The sequence below is a fragment of the Rhineura floridana genome, chromosome 4, assembly GCF_030035675.1.
Source record: "Rhineura floridana isolate rRhiFlo1 chromosome 4, rRhiFlo1.hap2, whole genome shotgun sequence".
In the NCBI taxonomy this organism is placed as follows: domain Eukaryota; kingdom Metazoa; phylum Chordata; class Lepidosauria; order Squamata; family Rhineuridae; genus Rhineura; species Rhineura floridana.
The window spans coordinates 84056463-84080335 of record NC_084483.1 but is presented as its reverse complement, the minus strand read 5'-3'; the positions used below and the strand labels follow the sequence as shown (position 1 = coordinate 84080335).

The following is a 23873-nucleotide window of genomic DNA, read 5'->3' as shown; positions in this document are numbered from 1 at the left end:
CAAAATATGCCCCAAGATGCTTAAAAAAAATTAAAATCAAAGACACAGTATATGTTGGGGAAATGAAGATACAAAGAACTGTGTACATGTTTAGTTTTGCCCTGTGTGCTTAGCATGCAGAAGATCTCAGGCTGAGTTTCTAGTGCAAATCTCACAAGCAAGGTGTTGTATGTTGGTGGTAGTTTACCCCAAAAGCAGCCTAGCCACTGTGTACTTCTCTAGGTGCTGCTTCTAGAACAACCTTAAGCATAACCCCACATAAAGTACATTTCAGTAATCCAACCTTGAGATTACCAATGTATGGGCAACTATCTTGATCCAGGAAGGGCTGTAGTTGTTTTACCAGCTAAAGCTGGTAAAAGGGACTCCTAGTCACCAAGGACACATACATCTCCAGTGACAGAACTGGATCTAGGAGCACCCCCAGATTGCACACTTGCTCCTTCAAGGAGCATATTGATTTCCCAGAGACTCCATCATGCTTCCCCCTTATTTTTGACAAAAATAAATATTAAGGTAAGCCCCAAATTGTCAGAGAATGCTCACTGTTAAAAGCCCATGGGGTCCACCCTGCTACTAGGTTCATTTCTGTGACCAACACCCCTAAAGCAGGCAGAATCCATGGTGTAGCTGTCCTTAATGACAGTTTACTGGAGCATCAGTGGCACCTGTGAAGAGAATTGGTGCAGAGCACCATACTCTTGTTTGCCAACCCAACTGACTGGAGAGAATACCCCAAGAAGCCAACTGGGCTCCCTCCCTAATGGTGTTTCTGTGACTTCTGAAAACCATCTTGTTCTGGAAAGCCTTTGGGAGGGAGCGAAGGTATGGCTGGAAACTGATTTTATTTTTCCCCCGTTGTAGTTTAGTCCCCTTTTTATATCACTCTTTAGTCCCCTTTTTATATCATTCCCCTTGAATTGTTAACTGTACTAATGTGTTTTTATCTAGTTTAATGTTGTTTGTGTTTTTATATACTGTGTATGATGGCATTGTGAGCTGTCCTGAGTGCCCCACTGTAGAGAAGAAGAGCAGGATAGAAATATTTTAAATAAATAAATAAAAACTGGAGGACTGAGGAGGGTGAGGAGCTGGAGGAAAGGAATACTAGAAGAGGCAGATCAAGGCTCAGTGGGAGAGCAACATACAGTGCTGGGGTGAAGTAAGCAGAGCTTGGAAGATTGCTTTTAAAAAGTAATAAATTACAGTTACATGGCCCAAAAAGTAGTAATTACCGTTACAATTACAGCTGCTCTCAAAGGCACTGTTCTTAGAAGAAACTGATGTAGCTCTGAAAATCAAGATTGTTTCAGGGAAGATTCAAGGCAGTTAAAGATTGGGTGGATCTCAGTTGCAGAAATTGTAGTGATACATCTCATTAATAGGATTGTTAATGGGTCTTTGACTTCCAGTGATAGTAATGACAGGCCATAATAATCAATCCTAACCTATACTGCTGCACATTAGTTCTCTGTCATACACATTCTTTTTGTGGTACTTGCTGACCTAATCCACCTCTTCAGCAATGTTGGCTTTTAACTAAGATATATATCCTCAGGAGCGTACATCTTGAGGCACAACTAATTACTAAGTGCAAAAATATTTAACCCTAAAGCATCCACCAGATTCTAAGAATATATTTCAGTGTTGTGATGCTCCTTTACAACATTGCAAAGCAAGACATTGAAAATGTGTTTGTGGTGTGCCCAGCTATTAGAAAATAATTAAGACAAGATGCGATAGCAGTTTTGTTGTGCAGCAAATAGCAGTTTGGAGTGTGTGTATGTGCACTTCTTGCCAGGACTGCAGTTGGATGGGAAGAACTATAGTCCTAGTCCTCATCAGGGTTCTGTGTGGCTGTTCTTTTTAAAGAAGAGGGAAACATCTGGATACATTCACTGTGTTCATCCATTTAATGTATTATCTGCATCTTGACACTGTATGGTCTCAAGATGTAGCAACCTATTGGCAGTGGTAATGCAAAGTTCTTCCTTTCACTGGAGCTGGCAGCCAGAACAACCCATCTGATTCACTGTCACTACCTTTGACAGGCTCCAGGGGATCACCGGGTGTCCTGTGCGGCTTTGCTGAATTTTGGAGGGAAAGGTGGGGTACCTGTAATGAAATCCACTAGGCCTACTCTCTGACTTCCCCAGTGTTAGCCAAATCATGCCCTCCTGCAGCCTTTCATTGTTTAACAATGTTATAAGTTGCTTGGAGACCTTCAGGTAACAAGGGCCTAATAAATCAAATTAATAATAATAATAAATAACAACAATTAATAATAATTTTAAAAACACATCCAAAGAGAGCTAGCTCAAAAAGCCGGTCCCCTCTACCCATCCCTACTGTAATTTGGGATTGTTTTATGGTATATTTTAATTATGATATAAATGTTTACTTTTTAATGTTAATGGAAATGTTTAATTGTGTATTTTAATTATGAATGGTTATGTTTTAATGCTTGCATGGCTGGGTTTTGTTCTTGTAAACTGCTTGAAGCCTACTTTGGCATTAAGTGGTATATGACTAAACAAGTCAATAAATAAATTAAAAATAGAGGCAGGATTTGCCAGCTGCACCACTATGCATTGTGTATACAACATTATGCAATATGTGCTGGTATGTTGATGTGAAAGCCCTTGTTTTAATTTTGTAGATGCATTTCTGTCAAAAGATATAAAGAAGATTTGATTATACTTCCCAGTAGAAAGAATATAAAAGAAGTCAAAAGTACCCCCCTTTTTTTCCTCAGGTGAAAATCAACCACTGATAAAGGCTCTTGTGCACCAAAAAAGCATTTCCAAATGTTAAAATGAAAACAAACCCTAAAAAACACAAGCAGGGAATATCTTGAGTAATAGAAATTAGCTGTTGCCACCATTCCAAAATGCATGTGATTAATCGCATCCTGTCCCAGAGGCAGCAGCAGTTGCATGGCTCAGAAGAGATTTTTATCCCTTCCCTGCTGCTGCTTATGGCAGCACACCTGGTGACCAGGGCAAGGGCTCAGAGGCAGCTTGCCATCTCCTTCAACTGTTTAGCATCATTGCATGTACGTAGCAAGATCCATCTGCTTCATTGGTACATTTTGCCAAAAGCAAACAAGCACAATGATAAGGTAAAAATTATGGCTGGGGGAGCAATCAAAGAAATCTCTTTAAAGCAAGCACAAATGTTTGATGGTTCAAAGTGTTAGGGGAAAAATTAGGGACTCTCCACCACCTTTAAATAAAAACCTAAACCCTCACACTTTTGTTCTTTGCCTATTAATGAATGCTTATTCTCAAAGCCTTAACAGTATGCCATATCTTGCACCACTTACTAATAAATTAATTTTCTTTGGTAATTCGGCCTTTAATTTTACTCTCTAAATCAGGTGTGGGGAAACTTTGTCTTTCCAGATGTTGCTGAACTATAACTCGCATCATCCCTGATCATTGATTATGCTTGCTAGGGTTAATGGAGTTGTAGTTCAACTTCTGAATTGACAAAGGTTCCTCACACCTGATCTAAATGAACCTTCCTATTAATGTTTAGAATGGGAAAGAACTAATAATGCTACTGTCAAGGTATAAAATGTTAGAAGATATTTTTTAACATCTTGGATAAGAAAGGGTCAAAGTTCACCCATTCTGCCTGTTGCTTTCTTTGATTTTGAAAAGGGATTTACTTGCCCTTTTGATATAACTTTTCGTTTCTTAAAAGTCTATGCACTCCCTAGCTTGTGAAGCAGAGAGAAGAAATATCTCTATATACTGTTTGATTCATCCCAGTGCTAAGTTCTTGATCTCACAGTATATGTGATGATATGATAGGGAATAGAAGCGTTTTTGCAACTTGTTATTAAAGTGGTCAATGTAAGATTGAGGAATCCATTCAGAAATTGTATAGATCAAGGGTCACCGATGCTCTGTGGGTACCATAGAGCCCATGAGCACCCCTGGGCAAGGGCCTCAGACTCTGAGCTTTTTTTTAAAAAAAGAAGTTTCTAGTCCTCCTAGAAATAAAGTTATTAAACAGAATGTGCAGGTACCCTTCTAAGCAGTGTCAGCAAAATGAGCTAGCCTGGCTGCTGCTTTGTGTCAGACTTTTTAGCCAAGAAGTAAAATCTGAGTTGTGATTGATAAGTGAGTGGTTTGGACACTAGGCATTAAGAATCCCTGGGGTCCTAAAGAGCTTCTGCTTTTCTCTCCCTGTCTTATTTTCTAGCTCTTGGTATTTCTGTACTTTTTAAATTGTTTTTATATTGTTTTAAATTTTAAAATTGTGTTTTAAATTGTTTTTAAATTGTTTTTAAAATGTGTTTTAAATTGTATATTTGTTTTAATGTTTTTGATTGCTGTAAACCGCCCAGAGAGCTTTGGCTATGGGGCGGTATACAAGTGCAATAAATAAATAAATAATAAAATACTTTCCCCTTATTTTTCCCCTGGCAATCAAGATGCATCTTTCCTGTGGTGGGTTTGTCTGAGATCAGGTAGTCCCTAGAAGTTATTTTCTGCAAATGCTACCACACAGTAAGTGAGGGTGGAAGTTTAAGAATCCCCCCAAGTTGAAAGAGAAATGTTAAAACACTTAGGCATGTCTTCTGCTGTGTAGAAGCTAAAAACCAGGCACTCATTTAAGAATTCACTTTATGGTTAACTTCCAGTACAATAGTATACATGTCTACTTGGAAGTAAGTCTCTTTGTCTTTAATGGGGTTTATTTCCTGATAAAAGGGTACAGTATAGCAGCCTAGGCTTTGGCGTAGGGTACTTATGCCTTTAACAGCTGTATGGCAGACAAACTCAACAGGTCAAGTTTTTTCTACTATAGAAATAGTTATGGGAAAAAGTTTCACCATGATTGTACTTGCTCTAATTTTGTGTTATGCCATTCCCCCATGGTAGCCATTTTGTGACTGGCGCACACAGCACTCTCAAAATTTGAATGTGCCCACTGCTCCCAAAAAGGTGGTGACTCCTCACCAGAGCTTGGAAGATTACTTTTTTACTTTTTAAAAGTAATCAATTACAGTTACAATTACATGGCCCCCAAAAGTAGTAATTACAGCTTCAATTGCAGTTGTTCTGAAAGTAACTGATTACTTTAATTTTTCTCAAAAGTAATCACTACAGTTACATTTCAGTTACTTTTTTAAAAAAAAACAGCCCTACAAGGTGCTGGCCTTGGCTGCTACACATCTAAGTAGCCTAAAACAACGTTAAAAATAAACACACACACAGGGTAGTAGAATAATTTTTTTATCCAAGATTAATAGAACAGCATAACAGAATCTCATATCCCCCACCCACCCCAGCAATGATACCCCAACACTTGAAATCAAATTTTACTCTTGAAATGCTGCTTTTACAATACATTTCTGTTATGTCTCAAAAGAACAAGATGCTCAAAGAGCACGTCAGACAAGGGATGTCTTTTTACAGTCATTATGTTCCCATCAGTACTGAACAGGCATAATGTGGCGGCACTTGAAACATGCCAGTGTCGTGCTGCAAAAAGCACTGCGACACACGTGGAAAGCCATGGAGTGATGACACTGCCCTGCTGGGAGACCTCAGGTACCTCAACAATTCCTCATCAGCAGTGTCCACTGGCGCTCAATGTTAAAGAAGTCATTTTCCAAATCATTTCCTTCCTGGTCTTTGTCTGAAGATTGATCACGGTCCTCATTAAGTGCACCCATCTTTATTTCAGCTTTCAACAAGGCTTCCATTGTGTGTCTAAGAGAGAGGATATGTTAACACATATATGTTAGGAAACCACCATTGATTTCCTGATGCTTGTCATGTCCCCTGGTTCAGGGTCCACCTGTCAGCCTGAGCCTGTGGGTGATGACATGGAAGGCAGGAAGCTGACCAAGTCACCACACTCATGGGGCACCACAACAGGCCCTTAAGGATTACCTGCAACACCCAAGGTTATGATGAGGAGCCCCAGGAAGAAAAGGCCCAGCCCCTGCCTACCACCTTAAGCCCTCTGATGCCTCCCTTGAGACAACACTTCCCTTGGAGTAATCCACCCAAAGGGCTTCCCTAATGTTCTTACTTGTTGGTATGGGTGGTTGCCTGGCGCGATTCCAGCCACTCTAGTTTGAAGCGAGGGTGTAGGCAGGCTGCCAGAAGAAGCCTCTTGTCCTCCCAGAAAGCTGCAAACTGCTTTCTTAGGGCTTCATGCACACCTCTCAGCAGCTGAAAACAGTATGTGTACCTCACAGGTTTGTTTTCCAGCTCATCTAACTTGTGGTCCAGATTGTAGAGCATTGGTAGCAAATACCCCATGAACATGCCGTTCTCCTGTTGCAGGGTGTCTAGGGACTGGGCTAGTGGCCCCATGATCTCTGTATATTCCTGCACCACTACAGTCTCAGCAGTTGTGATCCTGTACAAGGAGCACTGGTCCATTATGGCATTCATTTTTAGTGGCACAGTTGACAGGAGCTCATGTAGTTGCTTCAACTCATAAAAGGTGGAATTCCACCTGGTCTTGTTCGGTACCTTCAGATACACACCACATTGTACATAGATGTACTCAGCAATCTGTGCTGACTGGTTCTGCTTGGACCACAACTTGCTGCACTTTCCCATCAAGGAATGAAAGTGTTTCCTGAAAGAACCAAGAAGACTACTTTTGGAGGAGTCAGAAAGCATGGCCTCTATGTCTTGTGTTGCCACCAGGTTGAGGGTGTGGCTAGCACATCTCTGATGTGGTGGTAAAACAAAATCTCCTGAGTCTGCAGCTTCTTCCTCTGCCTCAGGTCCTGTGTCCAGGATCTCACAGATAGGCACAAACTACCTCAACCTCCTCCTCCTTGTTATCACCATCATTGTCATTTGCACTGGTATCTGCAGCTTCTGCAGGTTCTTTGGCCATGAAAACTGAATGCTTTCACAAAGTTGGAGCCATTGTGTGTAGTAGTGCACATAACTTTGTTGTGAATCCTGTACTGCACGTGCACATCATACAGTGCTTTTGCAAGGACCTTGTATGTATGGCGCCCCTTCAGATGCTTACAAGCCAAGACCCCGACCTCATGTTTTAGGGTAGTTGGGTTGATCCAGTGGGCTGTTACCCCAAAGTAACTCTTCTTGCCATTGGTCCAACAATCTGCAGTGGTTGCTATATATGCCACAGCACTCATTCGGTTTGCAGGTGTTTCTCTCATGTGGCATGCTGTCTTCTCAATTCTGTCTCTCAGAGTCTTAGCACATATGATCGTGAGATCTTTTGGAAGTCCAATGTGAACCAGACTAATGAATGATGGTTTGTCCACAGTCTGAAGCAGTAATGTCTCCTCTACAATGAAATCAATGATTTTCCTGTTGAGATTGCTCTGGGTGACAGCCTCTCTGCCAGATCCCAACCTCTCAAGGGTTGTCTGCTGCTGCTTCAGCATTTTGGGAGGAGGGGCATCAGGCATTTGTTCAGGATGGCCACATCTCCTTGCCTTTATTGTGTCTTCAATTGCTCTCAGATTCTCAGGGTGTATGCTCTGAGGAAGAAGATGAACAAAGCATGAATCCAAGAAAAAATGGAAGAGGCACTTCACAATTTAAACATAAATAGACAATGGACACTCTTTGAGGACCAGCATGACAAAGGCTTACCTCTAAATATTTCTTCACATTGGATGAAGAGGAAATAGCTGATCTTAGAGTTTTGATCCTTGGAAGGCAGTAACTGCATTTTACGACGACATTTTTCCCACTCTGGCTCACAAATGTACAAGCGTTCTCAAAGCCAAACTTGCTGTTCTTGCTGGTACTTGCTGTTCTGCAGATGTGGCTGTTGGCAACTGGCACTGCTTCATGTTGTCCTCATCCACAGGGCCTCCTTTGTGAACTTCACTTTCCAGTTTCATCTCTTCAGGATCAGCAAGCTGAGACTCAAGTGGCTGCACCAACTGGCTGTTGCTCTCAGTAGCAACAACAACTGCAACAGGCTTGTCTGTAATAAACAAGAGAGATTTAGATAATGCTCCTATATGGGTAAACTTGTGCCTCCATCTCTTCCCCATCCTGCAAGATCCCCCCAGTCAGAGTGGAAGTAAGCAGGCCGATAGCACAATTAAAAGAGATCCTCCTTGCATAATTTTTGCTCACCAAGTACCCCTGTGTGAGCCAGTCACTCAGCCTACTACCTCACAGGGTTGTTGTGGGAATAAAATGAAGAGGGGGGACAGCCATGTACAATGAATTAAGGTAGGATTTGAAGATGATGATTATGATGATAATAAATATGCAGCATTTCAAATTAATTCTGTCTGAGAAGCATTCCATGCCAAGCTTGGAACACCAAGGAGGAGGTATAAAATGTAGGCAAAACTATTTTTGACAAAATGCCATTTATCCTTTACATCTATATGTAATTAGTAATAAAGCTGAATGATGTATGTAAAGTGTTTTTTCTCTTTCCCTTTTCTTTTTTATTATTTTAGTACTACTTTGTAATTTTCTTTTCCTTAATAAACATTATTTTAAAAATATTAATAATAATAATGATAATTAATTAATTCTGCACAAGCCTCTATGCACTAGTACAACATTGCCTATAGTGTGTGTGTGGGGGGGTGATGAATGGTTTGAAATGGGTTTGCTTTGGAACTTTGAAAAGAAGGAACTATATGGAACAAATTTCCCCTGCCAGCAACTAAAGTACTTGTGGGGCTTGCCTGCCCAAGGGAGGAGGGGAGGGAGACAGAGGCCACCACTCATAGCTTTGTGTGCCAAACCAAATGCAACCCCTCTCACTCTCCCATGTGCCCAGGGCAACATTTCCCCCTGCAATGCAAAAAAGGGCAGCAGGAGCGGCTTCCCTCGCAGCCTCGCTCAGTGCAAGCACACACACTCTGTCTTCCAGCCAGATAGCATTGTGGCTTACAAGCACCTGGCATGCAAAAAAGTTTAAGCATTTCAGATGGAGTAAAGTAGCCACAAAGGGCAGTGGACAAGGAAGTGCATGCACGCACGCACGCACGCACGCACGCACGCACGCACGCACGCACGCACGCACACACACACACACACACACACACACACACACACACAGTTCATCTCCTGCTGCTACCTCCTTTATCCTCTTCCTTGACCCGTCCATTTTTGAAGCAATATTGTTCTCTCTCTCTGCTCCACGACCATCTCACTCTCTACCCCCTCCCTCGTTGCCTCCTAATACCCACAGAGCAGCACAGAAGCCCATTATGAGGCACATGACTTTCGTCCACCAATCAGAGAAGCAGAAGACTTCCCCTGCTCCTCTCCCAAGTAACATCCAAATATAAAGCTAGAAACAGTAAAGTTACAGCTGGAAAGTAATGACATTACTACTATTACCAGCAAAATGTAATGAAGTTACCCAGTCGTTACTGAAAAAAGTAATACATTACAAGTAATTCGTTATTTCCAAGCTCTGCTCCTCACATAGATAGTAAATTGTTTACCCCACATTGCTAGTGTATGTATGTATTTAAGGACTTATTGGTACCAAGGACATGATCATCCACAGCACAATGCTTTCCTGATCTAAGCTGCTTACACAGTGAACTCAAGCACCTCAGCTGAACTTCTGCAGTAATAAAGGGTTTTTTTACTTGAATGAGGCAAGTTTTATTGCCATGTCTTTGTTTGATTCTTGGAACACCAAATGATTTCAGCTGTTTCATCTTAATTTGAGGAATGAAAAAATAGTTTGAAACAAGTGCCACTTAACTGTATTTGAAAATGTGTTCTTATTCATGCATTGTGGGACTGAATTTGTCAGTATTGCCACTTTGCAGCCACGTTGATATGGTTATATATTTTTAAAGCTGTGTGGAAATATTTCTGGGAAACACTTGGACAGATGAGCATCTGTTCACAGGATTGGTGGTGTCTGTACATAATTGGCAATGCATATTAATGGGAATCTGTTTACCTTGCTTCCGTTTGTCCTGTATAGTCATTGCAAATAAACTTTTAACTCAAGTTTTCAAATCTTGAGCCTAAAATGCAGAAAATAACACGTAGTAGTATCTAACTGTTGTATGCAAAACTATAGTCATTTTTTAACAGCATGGTCCTCCGCTCCGCTTTTAAAATGTTTTATTTGATACAAGTATCACATCATACAAAACATTAAAACATGCACACTTTGTAAAGGCCACCTTTCTATAACATAAAATACATTTACCATAGGCAGAATATTACCCTTTATACGAGGCTTAACCATTCACATTGTTAATAACTCAGTGTCAAACAGTTCTTCATAAAAACAACTACTGAACTCTGTATTTCAGAAGCTTGAATGTATTTGAAGATTTATAGAATGCTATCAATTTAACTAGAGGATTCCACAATTTCCTCAGCCATTCTTTTTTTGACATTATCGCCTTATGTGTCCAGTGATGAGCATTAACCAATCTAGCAGTCACTGACTAGAGTAGGGCTTCCCAAACTATGGAGGTTCATTCATGTGGTCCAATTTTAAGCTGCATTAACAGAAATATAGTTTCCAAATCAGGTGAAGTATTAGTTCCCCACTATTCGGCACTGGTTAGGCCTCATCTTGACTACTGTGTCCGGTTCTGGACACTGCACTTTTAGAAGGATGCAGACAAACAGGAGTAGGTTCAGAGAAGGGCAACAAGGATGAACGGGACTGGAAACAAAGCCCTATGAGAAGAGACTGAAAGAACTGGGCATGTTTAGCCTTGAGAAGAGATAACTGAGGGGAGATATGATAGCACTCTTCAGGTACTTGAAAGGTTGCCACACAGAGGAGGGCCAGGATCTCTTCTCCATCATCCCAGAGTGCAGGACACAGAATAATGGGCTCAAGTTGCAGGAAGCCAGATTTTGACTGAACATCTGGAAAAACATCCTAGCTATTAGACCAGTACGACAATGGAACCAGTTACCTAGGGAGGTGGTGGGCTTTCCAACACTGGAGGCATTCAAGAGGCAGCTGGACAGCCATTTGTTGGGTATGTGTTAAGCTGGATTCCTGCATTGAGCAGGTGATTGGACTCAATGGCCTTATAGGCCCCTTCCAAGTTTACGATTCTATGTGGACAATAATGTGGTGTTAATAAAATCTTGAAACTTTTAGAATAGCTGTTTCTCTTTTGTTGTTCAGAAAATGGAGTGCAGAGGATTTCACAGGTGGTCTGTTTAGTCTTTTTAATTGCTGAATTAATTGTTTAGTTTAGTAAATTCTGACCTTTATCCACAGCGCCAGCTGTTGGCTAGGTTGGGCATTGGCTGACTCAGAAGGGCTCCTTAGTGCCTCAATTTGACCAAGCTGTCACTCGCTGCCCTTCCTCCCAGGTCCCTGGATGGCCATTTTAGAGGTGGGTGGCTGCTGCTGCTTTTGAATGGGAGCAGAGTTCAGTGCCCCAGCCTATAGATCTATAAAACTCAGTATATAAATCTATGAAATCTATTGTCTGGATCGATGTGTGAAATCTAGCTACAGAAAAACTTCAGGACTGCGTTTACTCAGAAGCAGGGCTTTACTCAAGAGGAGCAAGCACTAGGTGCTTCTTGTAGCCCAGCTTATGAGGAATAAGGGATGGGTCTGGCTCTACTAGCATAAAACCCTCTTTGTCTCAATCTGACCTTTGCTGGTTCAACAGCTCCCATTACATGTTTCTCTTGAGCAGCTCTGCTTTCAGCTTGTGTCTGCAGGGCTCCTGGTTGACTACAGAGCCAGCTGTTGTGCCTGATCCTGCCTGAATCTTACTTCAACCCCGGGGTTGGCTTTGTACAAATGCACCATGCCATTGTTTGTTTGTTTGTTTGTTTGTTTGTTTAATTTATACCCCGCCCTTCCTTCCAGTAGGAGCCCAGGGCGGCAAACAAAAGCACTAAAAATACTTTAAAACATCATAAAAACAGACTTTAAAATACATTAAAACAAAACATCTTTAAAAACTTTTTTTTAAAAAAATGCTTTGAAGACATCTTTAAAAAAAGGTTAAAGATATATTTTTTAAAAAATATATATTTAAAAACATATTAAAAAGCAATTCCAACACAGACGCAGACTGGGATAAGGTCTCAACGTAAAAGGCTTGTTGGAAGGGGAAGGTTCAGCTACTGTGCCCTTGGCTAAGTCTCAGCTGGCTCAGACTCTGGGATAACCAGACTCTGGTGACATCGAGGCTTGATTACTGTAACACACTCTATGTGGGGCTGCCTCTGAAAATGGTTCAGAAATTACAGTTGGTTCAAAATGCAGCAGCCGGAATGTTAACTGGGGCATGGCGCAGGGAGCATATCACCCCTGTGCTTTATCGACTCCACTGGCTCCCAATTTGGTTCCGGGCCCAGTTCAAAGTGCTGGTTCTGACCTTTAAAGCCCTAAATGGCCTTGGACCAACGTACTTGAGGGACCACTTACACCCATATGTACCTGCCTGGGATTTAAGATCATCTGCCTCTGGTCTCCTCTGTGTGCCTAGAGTGAAAGATGTTAGACTGACAGGCATGCGGGAGAGAGCTTTTTCAGCTGCGGTCTCCAAGCTTTGGAAAACACCCTACCCCAAGAAGTCTGCTCTGCTCCCTCTCTGATGGTTTTCCAGAGACTTCTGAAAACGATCTTGTTCCGGAGAGCCTTTGGGAGGGACTGAACGTAGAGCCTGACACTGATTTTATGCCTTCTACGTTAAATTTTACCCTTGAAGTCTCTTTTAGTACCACTCCCTATATATATGCGTGTGTGTGTGTGTGTGTGTGTATTGTATTTTATGTATTTTAATTGTATTTTATGTATTTTAATTTATTTTAATGTTTTTGTGATTTTATTGTTTACAGTTTTATTATGAACGTGTTTGATTTTATTTTTGTAAGCCACCCTGAGTGCCCTATTACAGGCGGGATAGAAATATTTTAAATAAATAAATTTAAGTAAATAAATAAGGATCTTGGGCAAGTAGGAGGGGTCTCCATCTTCAGAGAGTAGAGCTCCTGATTACAAATTTCCGGGGATCCTCCTAGTCTTCACCATCATTCAGGTTGCACATGAGAAGCTTTTGGGAGCTGCTAGGAAGAGGACAGCCTGCTTCTGCCAGCCCTCCTAGCATATGCTTTTCTCTGGATCTAGCCTAATATCTTGTATTTAATTATCTAGAATTTAGAATTCATGATGGGTTCTGAAAACATGTTTTCACTTTTCAGTAGTCACTGTTGAGTCAGGTCAGTTGTTCAAACTATCACTGTATGTTTGAAATCAAGCCTTTTAATTTGAGGCCTATCCCAGTCTGTGTCTATGTTGGAATTGCTTTTTAATATGTTTTTTTTATCCATATGTTTTTAACCCTATTTTAAAGACGTTGTTCAAGCTTTTTAAAAATAATGTTTTTAAAGTTGTTTTGTTTTAATGTATTTTAAGGTCTGTTTTTGTGATGTTTTAAAGTGTTTTTAGTGCTTTTCTTTGCCGCCCTGGGCTCCTGCTGGGAAGAAGGACAGGATATAAATCAAATAATAAATAAATAAATAAATAAATAAATCGTAGCTGTGGTTCTAGGGCACAAAGTTCTTAATTTAAAATGCTGATAGCATTTAAAAGCACAACAGTCCTCCTATGGCCATAGTCCCAGCAGATTCATGGATAAAATATAATTTGTTATTTCTAGGGTTGCCAGGTGAGAAGCATCCCAAAACCTGAGATTTTAGGGGCGGGCCTGAGTGATGTCATGGGGCGGGCCTGAGTGATGTCACGGGGCGGGCCTGAGTGATGTCATTAAGCATGATACATTAAGCATCAATCACAGTTGCTTGGAGCGTACAATTAAAAAAAATATCTGACTGGAAATTAAGCTAGACATCGTAGCTAAAAGATGGACCCTGGGTAGGGAACATTTCATCTAGCCTACTTGCTTTCGGCAAGAAGGATTTAAGTGCCGTCAGGCCAGGCCAGTCACCAGAAGGTCACTGTAGGAAGAAAGGAGCCTAGTGTTGTGGAGATATTAGATGGGAGAATGCGGGAGTAAAGATGGATGCCCCTGAAGGCTGCAGTTCTAAACACACGTACTAAGGGACTAAGCCCCATAGAACTCAATAGGACTTACTTCTGAGTAGATATAGTTTGGATTGTGCTGTTGGTAAAGCTTGACTAGGGATCCTCTGCAAAGACATCCATATCCAAGCAGGGTTGGCAATCCCCTGCCTGGAATGCCCTGCCCTTATCTTTTAATGTGGCTGCTCCAAACTTCTTTACAGATTTGACCCTTCACTTCAGAAAGAGGTCTGAGAAATGAGTAAGAGTAAGAAGATTCTCTACCCTTTCTGTCTGCATAGATGCCCTCATCCTTCCCCTGCGCCCAGCAGAAGCTCTGGGCCAGGCGGGACGCAGTGGCATCTCATAGAGGACACCCTCCCCTTTCATGGGGTGTATGATTTGTCCTGGCCCAGAGCAGATTTTGCGGTGGGCACCCCCAATTACTTATTTTTCCTGTATGTCTTTTTCTGCTTTGATTTTGTATAGATGCCCTCTTCTATGCCGTGCACCCAGCAGAAGCGGCCAGGCGGGACGCAGTGGCATCTCATAGAGGACACCCTCCTCTTTCCTGGGGTATATGATTTGTGCTGTCCCAGAGCAGATTTCGGGGTGGGTACCCCCAGTTACTTATTTTTTTCTATGTGTTTTTGTCCATTTTGATTTTGCATTGATGCACCCGTGTGTGCCCGGTGCCCAGCAGAAGCTCTGGGCCAGATGGGATGCACTGGAATCTCGTAGACGACACCCTCCCCTTTCCTGGGGTATATGATTTGTCCTGGCCCAGAGTAGATTTTTTGGGGGGGCACCCTCAGTTACTTATTTTTTCCTGTATGTTTTGGTCTGCTTTGATTTTGCATAGATACCCTCATCCTTCTCCTGCACCCAGCAGAAGCTCTGGGCCAGGCGGGACACAGTGGCATCTCGTAGAGGACACTCTCCCCTTTCCTGGGGTATATGACTTGTCCTGTCCCAGAGCAGAGTGTGGGGTGGGCACCCCCAGTTACTTATTTTTTATGATTTTATGACATCATTATGTATTTATGATAATATCAGAAGCCTGGTTATTTTGATTGCATAAATGTATTGTTATTCTTGACGGGGAGAGTCCCCCGATCACAGTGATATATCATACAGAGTACCCCAATATATATTTTGGGGTTCAGAGACATGTTAAGTTTGGTTTGAAGTTCCTGTAGTTGTCAACTCTTCTTTTTTAATGTTTTGAACTTTCAAGCAAATAAGGAACTGGGAACTAGGAACCAACGTCAGCATCATATCAGTTAAATAGATTAAACAGTTGCGGGGGGGAGGGGCAGCTGACGTTTTGGTGTATATTTCGGGAACCAGACCACCTAGAAACTTTTTTTTTTTTAAATTGAAGCTGAGAGTCCGGAGATTAAGGGGTGCTAGCTAGAGATCCGGAGGGCCCCCTAAAAACCAGAGACTCCGTCCAAAAACCGGAGATCTAGTTATTTCACTAATTAAATTCACGCTCTGGCCCAGCTTGAATTGATTTCATTAAATATCACTTAAATCATATCGGATCTTATATTTATTCTTTGCAGTTTCATTTGGACTTACGATGGGCCTTCCTCAGTCTTCCTTTAGGTCCCTGTTACAACAACATTTCTTTTTAAGACAGACCTGAATATCCCATCTGGAAAAAGTGATGCTATACAGGCTCCCATGGTGCCTGCATGATGAGGAACAGAAGAGCAATGGTCAACAAGCATTTATGTAGAGATCTTTTTCAGTCTCCATGTGTATTGAAATTTTCTACAAGGTGTCTTTAAAATGTTTTTGTTGTTGTTTGGCTGCTTGTTTGTTGCCCTTAAACTTCACTCCTGAGAACAAAAGGGCTCTCATTCTGCAGTTCACAGCAGAGGCTGAGCAGCCGGAGTAGAAGATAAAGAGGACATTAATGGAGTGTCAATCCAAGAAGAATGAGTATGGAGACAGAAGAGAGGAAAAGCCAAATGGCTCTGGTATGGTAGTGGTGCCTCAGTTCTTGTACATCCTCCTCCTGGAGGCATGGGTGGCCACATTGTTGTTGGGAGTTCACTAAACTCCCAACAACAATTTTTCTGATGAAAATTTACCTGTCTTCCGTAGCTTTTGGTGGCTATAGTTAGACTATTGTCAGTCTTGAGTTTTATTTTATAGTATTGAATTTGTGGTTTTATTACTGGTATGATGGTTTATATACTTTGATTTTATTATTGATACTGGTGTTGCTGATATTTTATTATGTTCTGATTTGATTTGTAATTTGTTCTGTGATTTGTAATATTTATTTATTTTTATATAAACCGCATTGAGGTCACTTGTGACAAAAAGCGGCATATAACCCCATTAAATAAATATGCATTTAATGATAGATAAATAACTCATATGAATTGTGGGGTTGGGCCTGTTGAGACTGGCAACTGCCCTGTTCACAGTGTCAGTGCTTGCTGTTATTTATTTTATTTTATTTTTTATTTTATTTATTAAATTTATATACCGCCCGACTAGCGATAGCTCTCTGGGCGGTGAACATAAAATAGTATAAAAATACAATGAATAACAAAATAATATTAAAATACAATCAACAATACAATAAACATTTTTAAAATTAGATCAATGTAACTTAAAATGCTTCAGAGAATAGGAAGGTTTTGACCTGGCGCCGGAAGGAAAGCAGAGTCGGCGCCAGGCGTACTTCCTCAGGGAGACTGTTCCATAGTTCGGGGGCCACCACTGAGAAGGCCCTAGATCTTGTCATCACCCTCCGGGCCTCCCTGTGAGTTGGAACCCGGAGGAGGGCCTTCGTAGCAGAACGTAGTGCACGGGCCGGTTCATATCGGAAGAGGCGTTCCGCAAGGTATCGTGGTCCCGCACCGTATAAGGCTTTATAGGTTAATACCAACACTTTGAATCTAGCCCGGAAACATATTGGCAACCAGTGCAAGCTGGCCAGAACAGGTGTTATATGCTCGGACCGCTTGGTCCTTGTCAGCAATCTGGCCGCCGCATTTTGCACTAGTTGTAGCTTCCGAACTGTCTTCAAAGGTAGCCCTACGTAAAGCGCATTACAGTAATCCAAACGTGAGGTTACCAGAGCATGTACCACTGATGTAAGGTCCTCTTTACTCAAATAGGGACGTAGCTGGGCTACCAACCGAAGTTGGTAAAACGCATTCCTAACCACCGAGGCTACTTGAGCCTCAAGTGAGAGGGAAGAGTCTAAAAAGACTCCCAGACTACGAACCCGGTCCTTTAGGGGGAGTGTAACCCCGTCCAGGACAGGGTATATATCCACCATCCGATCAGAGAACCCGTCCACCAACAGCATCTCAGTCTTGTCTGGATTGAGCTTCAGTTTGTTAACTCTCATCCAGTCCATTGTCGAGGCCAGGCAACGGTTCAGCAAATCGACAGCCTCACCTGAAGAAGATGAAAAGGAGAAGTAGAGCTGCGTGTCATCAGCATACTGATGACAACGCACTCCAAAACTCCTGATGACCTCTCCCAACGGCTTCATGTAGATATTAAAAAGCAGGGGGGACAAAACTGACCCCTGCGGGACCCCATATTGGAGAGCCCGCGGTGTCGAGCAATGTTCCCCAAGCACTACCTTCTGGAGACGACCCGCCAAGTAGGAGCGGAACCACTGCCAAGCAGTACCTCCAACTCCCAACTCCGCGAGCCTCTCCAGAAGGATACCATGGTCGATGGTATCAAAAGCCGCTGAGAGATCAAGGAGAATCAACAGAGTTACACTCCCTCTGTCTCTTTCCCGACATAGGTCATCGTACAGGGCGACCAAGGCTGTCTCAGTGCCAAAACCGGGCCTAAAACCCGATTGAAATGGATCTAGATAATCAGTTTCATCCAATAGCGCCTGGAGCTGGCCAGCAACCACCCGTTCCAAGACCTTGCCCAGGAATGGAACATTCGCCACTGGCCTGTAGCTGTTAAAATTGTCTGGGTCCAAGGAAGGCTTTTTCAGGAGTGGTCTCACCACTGCCTCTTTCAGACAGCCCGGGACCACTCCCTCTCGTAAAGAGGCATTTATCACTTCCTTGGCCCAGCTACCTGTTCCATTCCTGCTAGTTTTTATCAGCCAGGAGGGGCAAGGATCCAGTACCGAAGTGGTTGCACGTACCTGTCCAAACACCTTGTCCACGTCCTCGAGTTGAACCAACTGAAGCTCATCCAACAAAACAGGACAAGACTGTGCTCCGGACACCTCACTAGGATCTACTGCTATAACTTGAGAGTTTAGGTCCCGGCGGATACATGAGATCTTATTCTGGAAGTGATCGGCAAACTGATTACAGCGGGCCTCCGATGATTCCACCGTGTCCGGAGGGTTTGAATGGAGAAGCCCCCGGACAACTCGAAAGAGCTCCGCTGGGCGGCAAAGAGATGATTTAATAGTGGCAGCAAAATGATGTTTTTTAGCTGCCTTCACTGCTCCTACATAGAGCTTAGTCGAAGCACTAACCAGCGCATAATTGTATCCGTCGGGAGTTCGTCTCCATTTCCGCTCAAGCCTCCTCCTATCTTGCTTCATCGCTCTCAGCTCCGGAGTATACCATGGAGCTGTATGAGCTCTACACAGGAGAGGGCGTGCAGGAGCGATCGTGTTTACAGCCCGGGTCATCTCCGTATTCCACAGAGCGACCAGGGCTTCAGCAGGAGCGCCAGTCCTATCAGCCGGAAAATCCCCCAGAGCCCTTTGAAAACCTTCAGGATCCATTAGTCTCCGGGGGCGGACCATTTTAATAAGTCCCCCACCCTTGCAGAGGGAAGAGGTTACTGAAAGTCTAAACTTCAGCAAGCAGTGGTCTGTCCATGACAAAGGGAGTGTTGTAAAACTCCCCAGATCCAGATCACTTTCCCCATGCTCAGTAGCAAAAACAAGGTCTAGAGTGTGCCCCGATACATGTGTTGGACCACTAACATATTGAGACAGCCCCATGGCTGTCATGGAAGCCATGAAGTCCTGAGCCGCGCCAGACAAAGTGGTCTCGGCATGAATGTTGAAATCCCCCAGTACTATTAGTCTGGGGGACCTCAACAATATATCCGAGACCACTTCCGCCAGCTCAGTTAGGGAAGCCATTGGGCAGCAAGGTGGGCGGTACACCAAAAGGATTCCCAGCCTGTCCCTCTGGCCCAACACAAGGTGCAAACACTCCAGGCCAGTAACTGAATGAACATGGTGCTTGGTGAGTGAGATGGAACTCTTATAGACGACAGCAACCCCACCTCCCCGACCCTCAGATCTACCATGATGCTGGACCAGGTACCCCGGTGGGCAGAGCTGAGAGAGACCAACTCCTCCCTGCTCACCCACCCAGGTCTCGGTTATACATGCCAGATCGGCTGCCTCATCCACAATCAAATCGTGGACGAGGGAGGTTTTATTATATACCGATCTGGCATTTAATAACAGCAACTGGAGATCTGAGAGTTGGCTGATAGGACTACCAACGACCTTGCGGGTGTGGGAAGGACCGGAACAAGGCACAGCCACAACATGTCTGGACCGCGTTCCCCTTACCTGGCACGTCCTTCTCACAGCGCCATACCTTCCTTTGCCCGTCACTACGGCAATTGGGGCCCCCTCAAGTCTCCCCGCCTGATGGATAAAACTCTCTCTGAAGCACATAATACAACTAAAATATACAACAATTAAACGTATAAAAACAGCTATATATACAGCCATATATACAGCATATAAACAAACATACATTCATATAATCAGGCACCCATTCATCTCAAATTGCATCAACACACCAACAAAAAGTAAAGAAAAAGAAAAAGAAAGGAGCAGCACAGCAGCAAGAGCAGCAGCCTCTCCTTCCCTTGGGGCGATGCTTTCTTTCTCCTGCAGGGCCTGGGTCTCCCAGGCCAACTCAGCCAGCCGGCTTATGTATCCCTCCAAAGAGGGACAGGTGGTAAGAATCAGTCCTGGCTGGCTGGGTACCTGGGGCCTGGTCCTGCCAGGCAGAAGTCCCTCTGGGAAGGGTGGTGGAGGTGGTGGTCCCGCAGCAGCAGCAGCACAGCAGCAGCAGCCTCTCCTTCCCATGGGGCGATGCTTTCTTTCTCCTGCAGGGCCTGGTTCTCCCAGTGGTCTGGCTGCTGCATTTTGGACTAATTGTAGTTTGTGAAGACTTTTCAAGGGCAGCCCCATATTAGAATAGTTCAACTTGAATATTGTTACCATAGTATGAATGACTGTCCAGGATTGCCTTCTTCAGGTAAGGGCATTGGTAAAGTGGTAAAAAGTGCTCAAAAGTGCTCCTGGTCACCACCGCCATCTGGACATCCAGAAGTGATGCCAGACCCAGCAGCACCCACGAGATACTTACGGGGGAGTGCAACCTCATCTGGAACAGGCTGTACAGCTCTTGGATTGGATTGTCCCCCAAACAACAGCACCTTAGTTCTGCCTGGATTAAATTTTAGTTTGTTCATCCTCAGCCACTCTAGTGCCAACCTCAGATAAACGCAAAGTGGTAAACTCAAGGCTAGCAGTTCATTTTTTCTGCTAATTCCACGTTTTCTTAATCTGTAGTCTAAATATTTTAATGTAGCTTGCCTTTATTTGGAACAATTCAAGTATTGTATTAATCTGTTTTACTAAGTATAGACTTTGATACAAAGTATATTTCTTTTATCTCTTACTACTCTCTGGACAATTTTAAAAAGAATAGGTTTAAGGGCCTTTGATCTACAGTTTCTATAACATAAAATACAACTTAATTTTATTGCACCTGGCGCCGACGCTGCTATCTTTTCGGCGCCAGGTGAAAACCTTTTTATACTCCCAGGCATTTTAAAGTGTATTTTTATAGTATTTTATTACTATGTTGTATTCAGGATGTTGTTTGGTTCTTGTATTGTTTGTATGTTTTTGTTTTTTGAGTTATGGTATTTATTGTATTTATATATTGTCCTTGCTTTTACCTTTTATGTACACCGCCCAGAGAGCCTTCGGGCTTCGGGCGGTATATAAATTAAATAAAATAAATAAATAAATAAATAATGGTTTTAACCTTGTGTACTAATTTGAATATGCTTGTGGAGGTAGAATCTTAAATGAGACACAAATGAAGGAAAATTTGCTAATGCTGGCACTGTATATCTAATGAGTACGGTGTAATAAACCATAACCTCTTCAACAGTTCTGTGGAAAACAGCGTGATTATTTTGGATGGATAGCTCTTTGTGTATGGCTCATTACCATCTGGCATAATCTGTATTGATATAGACTGTAATTGTGAATGATTTGACATGCTGCATTTAATATATGTGACTTGCCTAGTTAGGACTAGCATATAGGAAACTATAATAAGGGGGTTATAAGCTGTCTTTCAGATCTGAGTCCCAATCCAGATTTCCTGTGTGCAGCAAAAGACCACCTACACAGATCCTCCTCCGCAGAACAGATGGTCAGTTCTGGAGTGTGTGTGTACGTGCGTGCTTAGAATTGGTTTTGCTCAAACAGGTGATTGGTGATCTTGGATATAGGTGACTGTGCCAACCATCTCTTCAGTAGTACCCTAACTCTACACTCTGATCTACTTCTGGATTCAGAGACTCCCCCCCCCCTGGTTGCACCCTAAGTCATGGGTTGGATCAAATTAAGGAGCAGTCAGCTTGCAGATATGAGGTTTTTAGTTTTCTGAATAGGGACAAGTGTATTCCTGTGTGCTTAACTTTAATATTCTAGACAGGAATAATACATTTCTGTGTTTGCAAGTAGGGGTGAAGGCTTTCTGGTTGGCCTCTTGCTTTTCATTTACTGTTTGACTTTACTGGTTGTATTACATTATCTCAAAGCAAATTCTCCTTTTGAGGATATTAAAGATGTTAGTAGTTTCCCTTTTTAAAAAAACAACAATCTGATCTTAAAAACAAATGCCCCAAATCAACATTATTTGCACTTTGAAAAGCTATCTGAGAGACTAGTTGCACCAGTATATGGATGGCAAGGTGCATTTAAAGAGCATCCCATTGAAAGCAGTGTGGACAGAAAGCATCCATGCTTGAATATACATTCTGATCTATATCCAATTTTATGCTCAAGGTTCCTCATCTAGCAAATTATACACATGTAGCTGATCATATGTCTTCATATTCATCCTCTTAATATGCAACCCAAAGAGAGGAAAGGAATGCAAATTGTGAACCCATTGTTGTGTGGAAGGAACTGTCTTCCCTTTCCAATGCTGCATTAGCAGATGCTTAGCTGTTCCTGTTGCATGCATGGCCTGGTGGCAGTTTCTAAACAGTGAGGATATAGTTTGCAACCTTTAAAAGTACAGCAAGGCTTTCAGTACTAAATTAATGTTTACCAAAACATCACCCCAAAACGAGCTTTAATTGGGCAGCTCCACATCATATGAATTCAGGATCTGAATTCCACCTCATATGAATTGACCTGAATTTGGCCCCATATGACCATCACCTTGAAGAAGGGGATAATGTTTCTGTGATTTCCAGTGAGTCCAGTATATGAACTTTGTTGGATGAGATGTATCGTAAGATAAAAGTGAGAACCTTTTGTTAGGCAACAGTGCTAGGAACCATTGCTTAGGTTGACTGGAGCACCAGTTTCCTTCCATTCCTCTTGGAGATAAAATATGCTTACCTTGAATCTCTCTGATGATCCAAATACAAGCAGACCCAACAAGTTAATTTTGTTTTCCAGGGGATTTAGGGGTGCAGGTACTGCACAAGTGCAATTTGCATGCTGCTTTGTTAAATTAGTACAGGGGTGGTTCCCCAGATGTTGCCGGACTACAACTCTCATCATCCCTGACCATTGACTATGCTGGCTACGACTGTTAGGAGCTGGAGTCCAAAACATCTGGAGGGCCAGTAGTTCCCTACCACTGCATTAGTGCAATGTTTTTTGACTTCATGAAATCACACAGAAACGTCCTATATTTTCCACATGTGCACTTTACAAGCCTAGAAATCCTTTTCCGTATACCATCTGTTTTCCTGTACAGAGACATATATCCCTCCCTTCTGTTGTTTTATTTACTACGTTTATATGTACCACATTTCTGCTCGTGAACTCAAGGAAGTTCACAGGTTAAAACAGTGGGCTACAACTTAACAGGCACAATACAAAAGGAAAGAAGGAACAGGGAGGGAAGAGGAAAATTAGTAAATTCATCAATTTATTATTATTGTTATTATTATGTATTAGATTTATATCCCACCCTTCCTCCCAGTAGGAGCCCAGGTGTAATGCCTGCTGGTGAGACATTTCTGGAGGGAAAGAGCCAAATGGCAATTGGTCCCAGTGAGGTTGATGAGCAGAGAGCAGGCTCATTGCCCCACCTCTCTTTCAGACACAGCTAGGTAGAAATGTTTGCCAGCATGGAGGGAAGAAAAACATCCCTTGCCAATAAAACTGTTGATTAATCTTATTTCTTGCATATAGTTGTGTGACCTTAAAATTTATTATTCCAAATAATAGACTATAAAACAGAATAATGGAAACACATGGGGCATGATTCAGATTCTCTTCTGTTCAAAACTCTAGATATGTGTGTAGTTTTACATATGTGAGAGGGAGATTTCTGATATAGGGATATTCAAGCTCAAATAATTGGACTGGGCCCCTAGAATAACTTTATACGTTTGAAACTAAAAACTATAACAAAATTAAAGCATGAGCATCAAATGTTAGATTCCCAGTTTCTTTTTTTAAAATGGTTTGAAAAGTGTTAATCTTAACAGGTTAGATTCATATGCGTTCTGCATTTATAGTTTTATTTATTATTGGTGCTTTGCACTGATTGTTGTGCCATTTTGTTACACTGTAGTGTGGTTTCCAGAACGCACTGACAAATCCACATTTAATCATTGTTATTATGAAT

General features: G+C 42.3%; 2 protein-coding genes across 4 annotated transcripts in view; one reads left to right on the top strand and one right to left on the bottom strand.

The window, feature by feature from the left end:
* PDSS2 (decaprenyl diphosphate synthase subunit 2) overlaps nucleotides 1-23873 on the top strand; it is a 123345-nt gene that overhangs the window by 48257 nt on the left and 51215 nt on the right. The window lies entirely within an intron of this gene.
* Nucleotides 5375-23873, bottom strand: part of LOC133383223 (uncharacterized) — a 53425-nt gene continuing 34926 nt past the window's right edge. Inside the window, exons 3-5 of the mRNA XM_061623520.1 lie at nucleotides 7614-7953; nucleotides 6055-7498; nucleotides 5375-5729 (exon numbers count right to left, since the gene is read on the bottom strand). Coding sequence (XP_061479504.1) covers nucleotides 5573-5729; nucleotides 6055-6656 — 759 coding nt within the window. The 5' untranslated portion in view covers nucleotides 6657-7498; nucleotides 7614-7953 and the 3' untranslated portion in view covers nucleotides 5375-5572. The remainder of the gene's footprint in view (nucleotides 5730-6054; nucleotides 7499-7613; nucleotides 7954-23873) is intronic.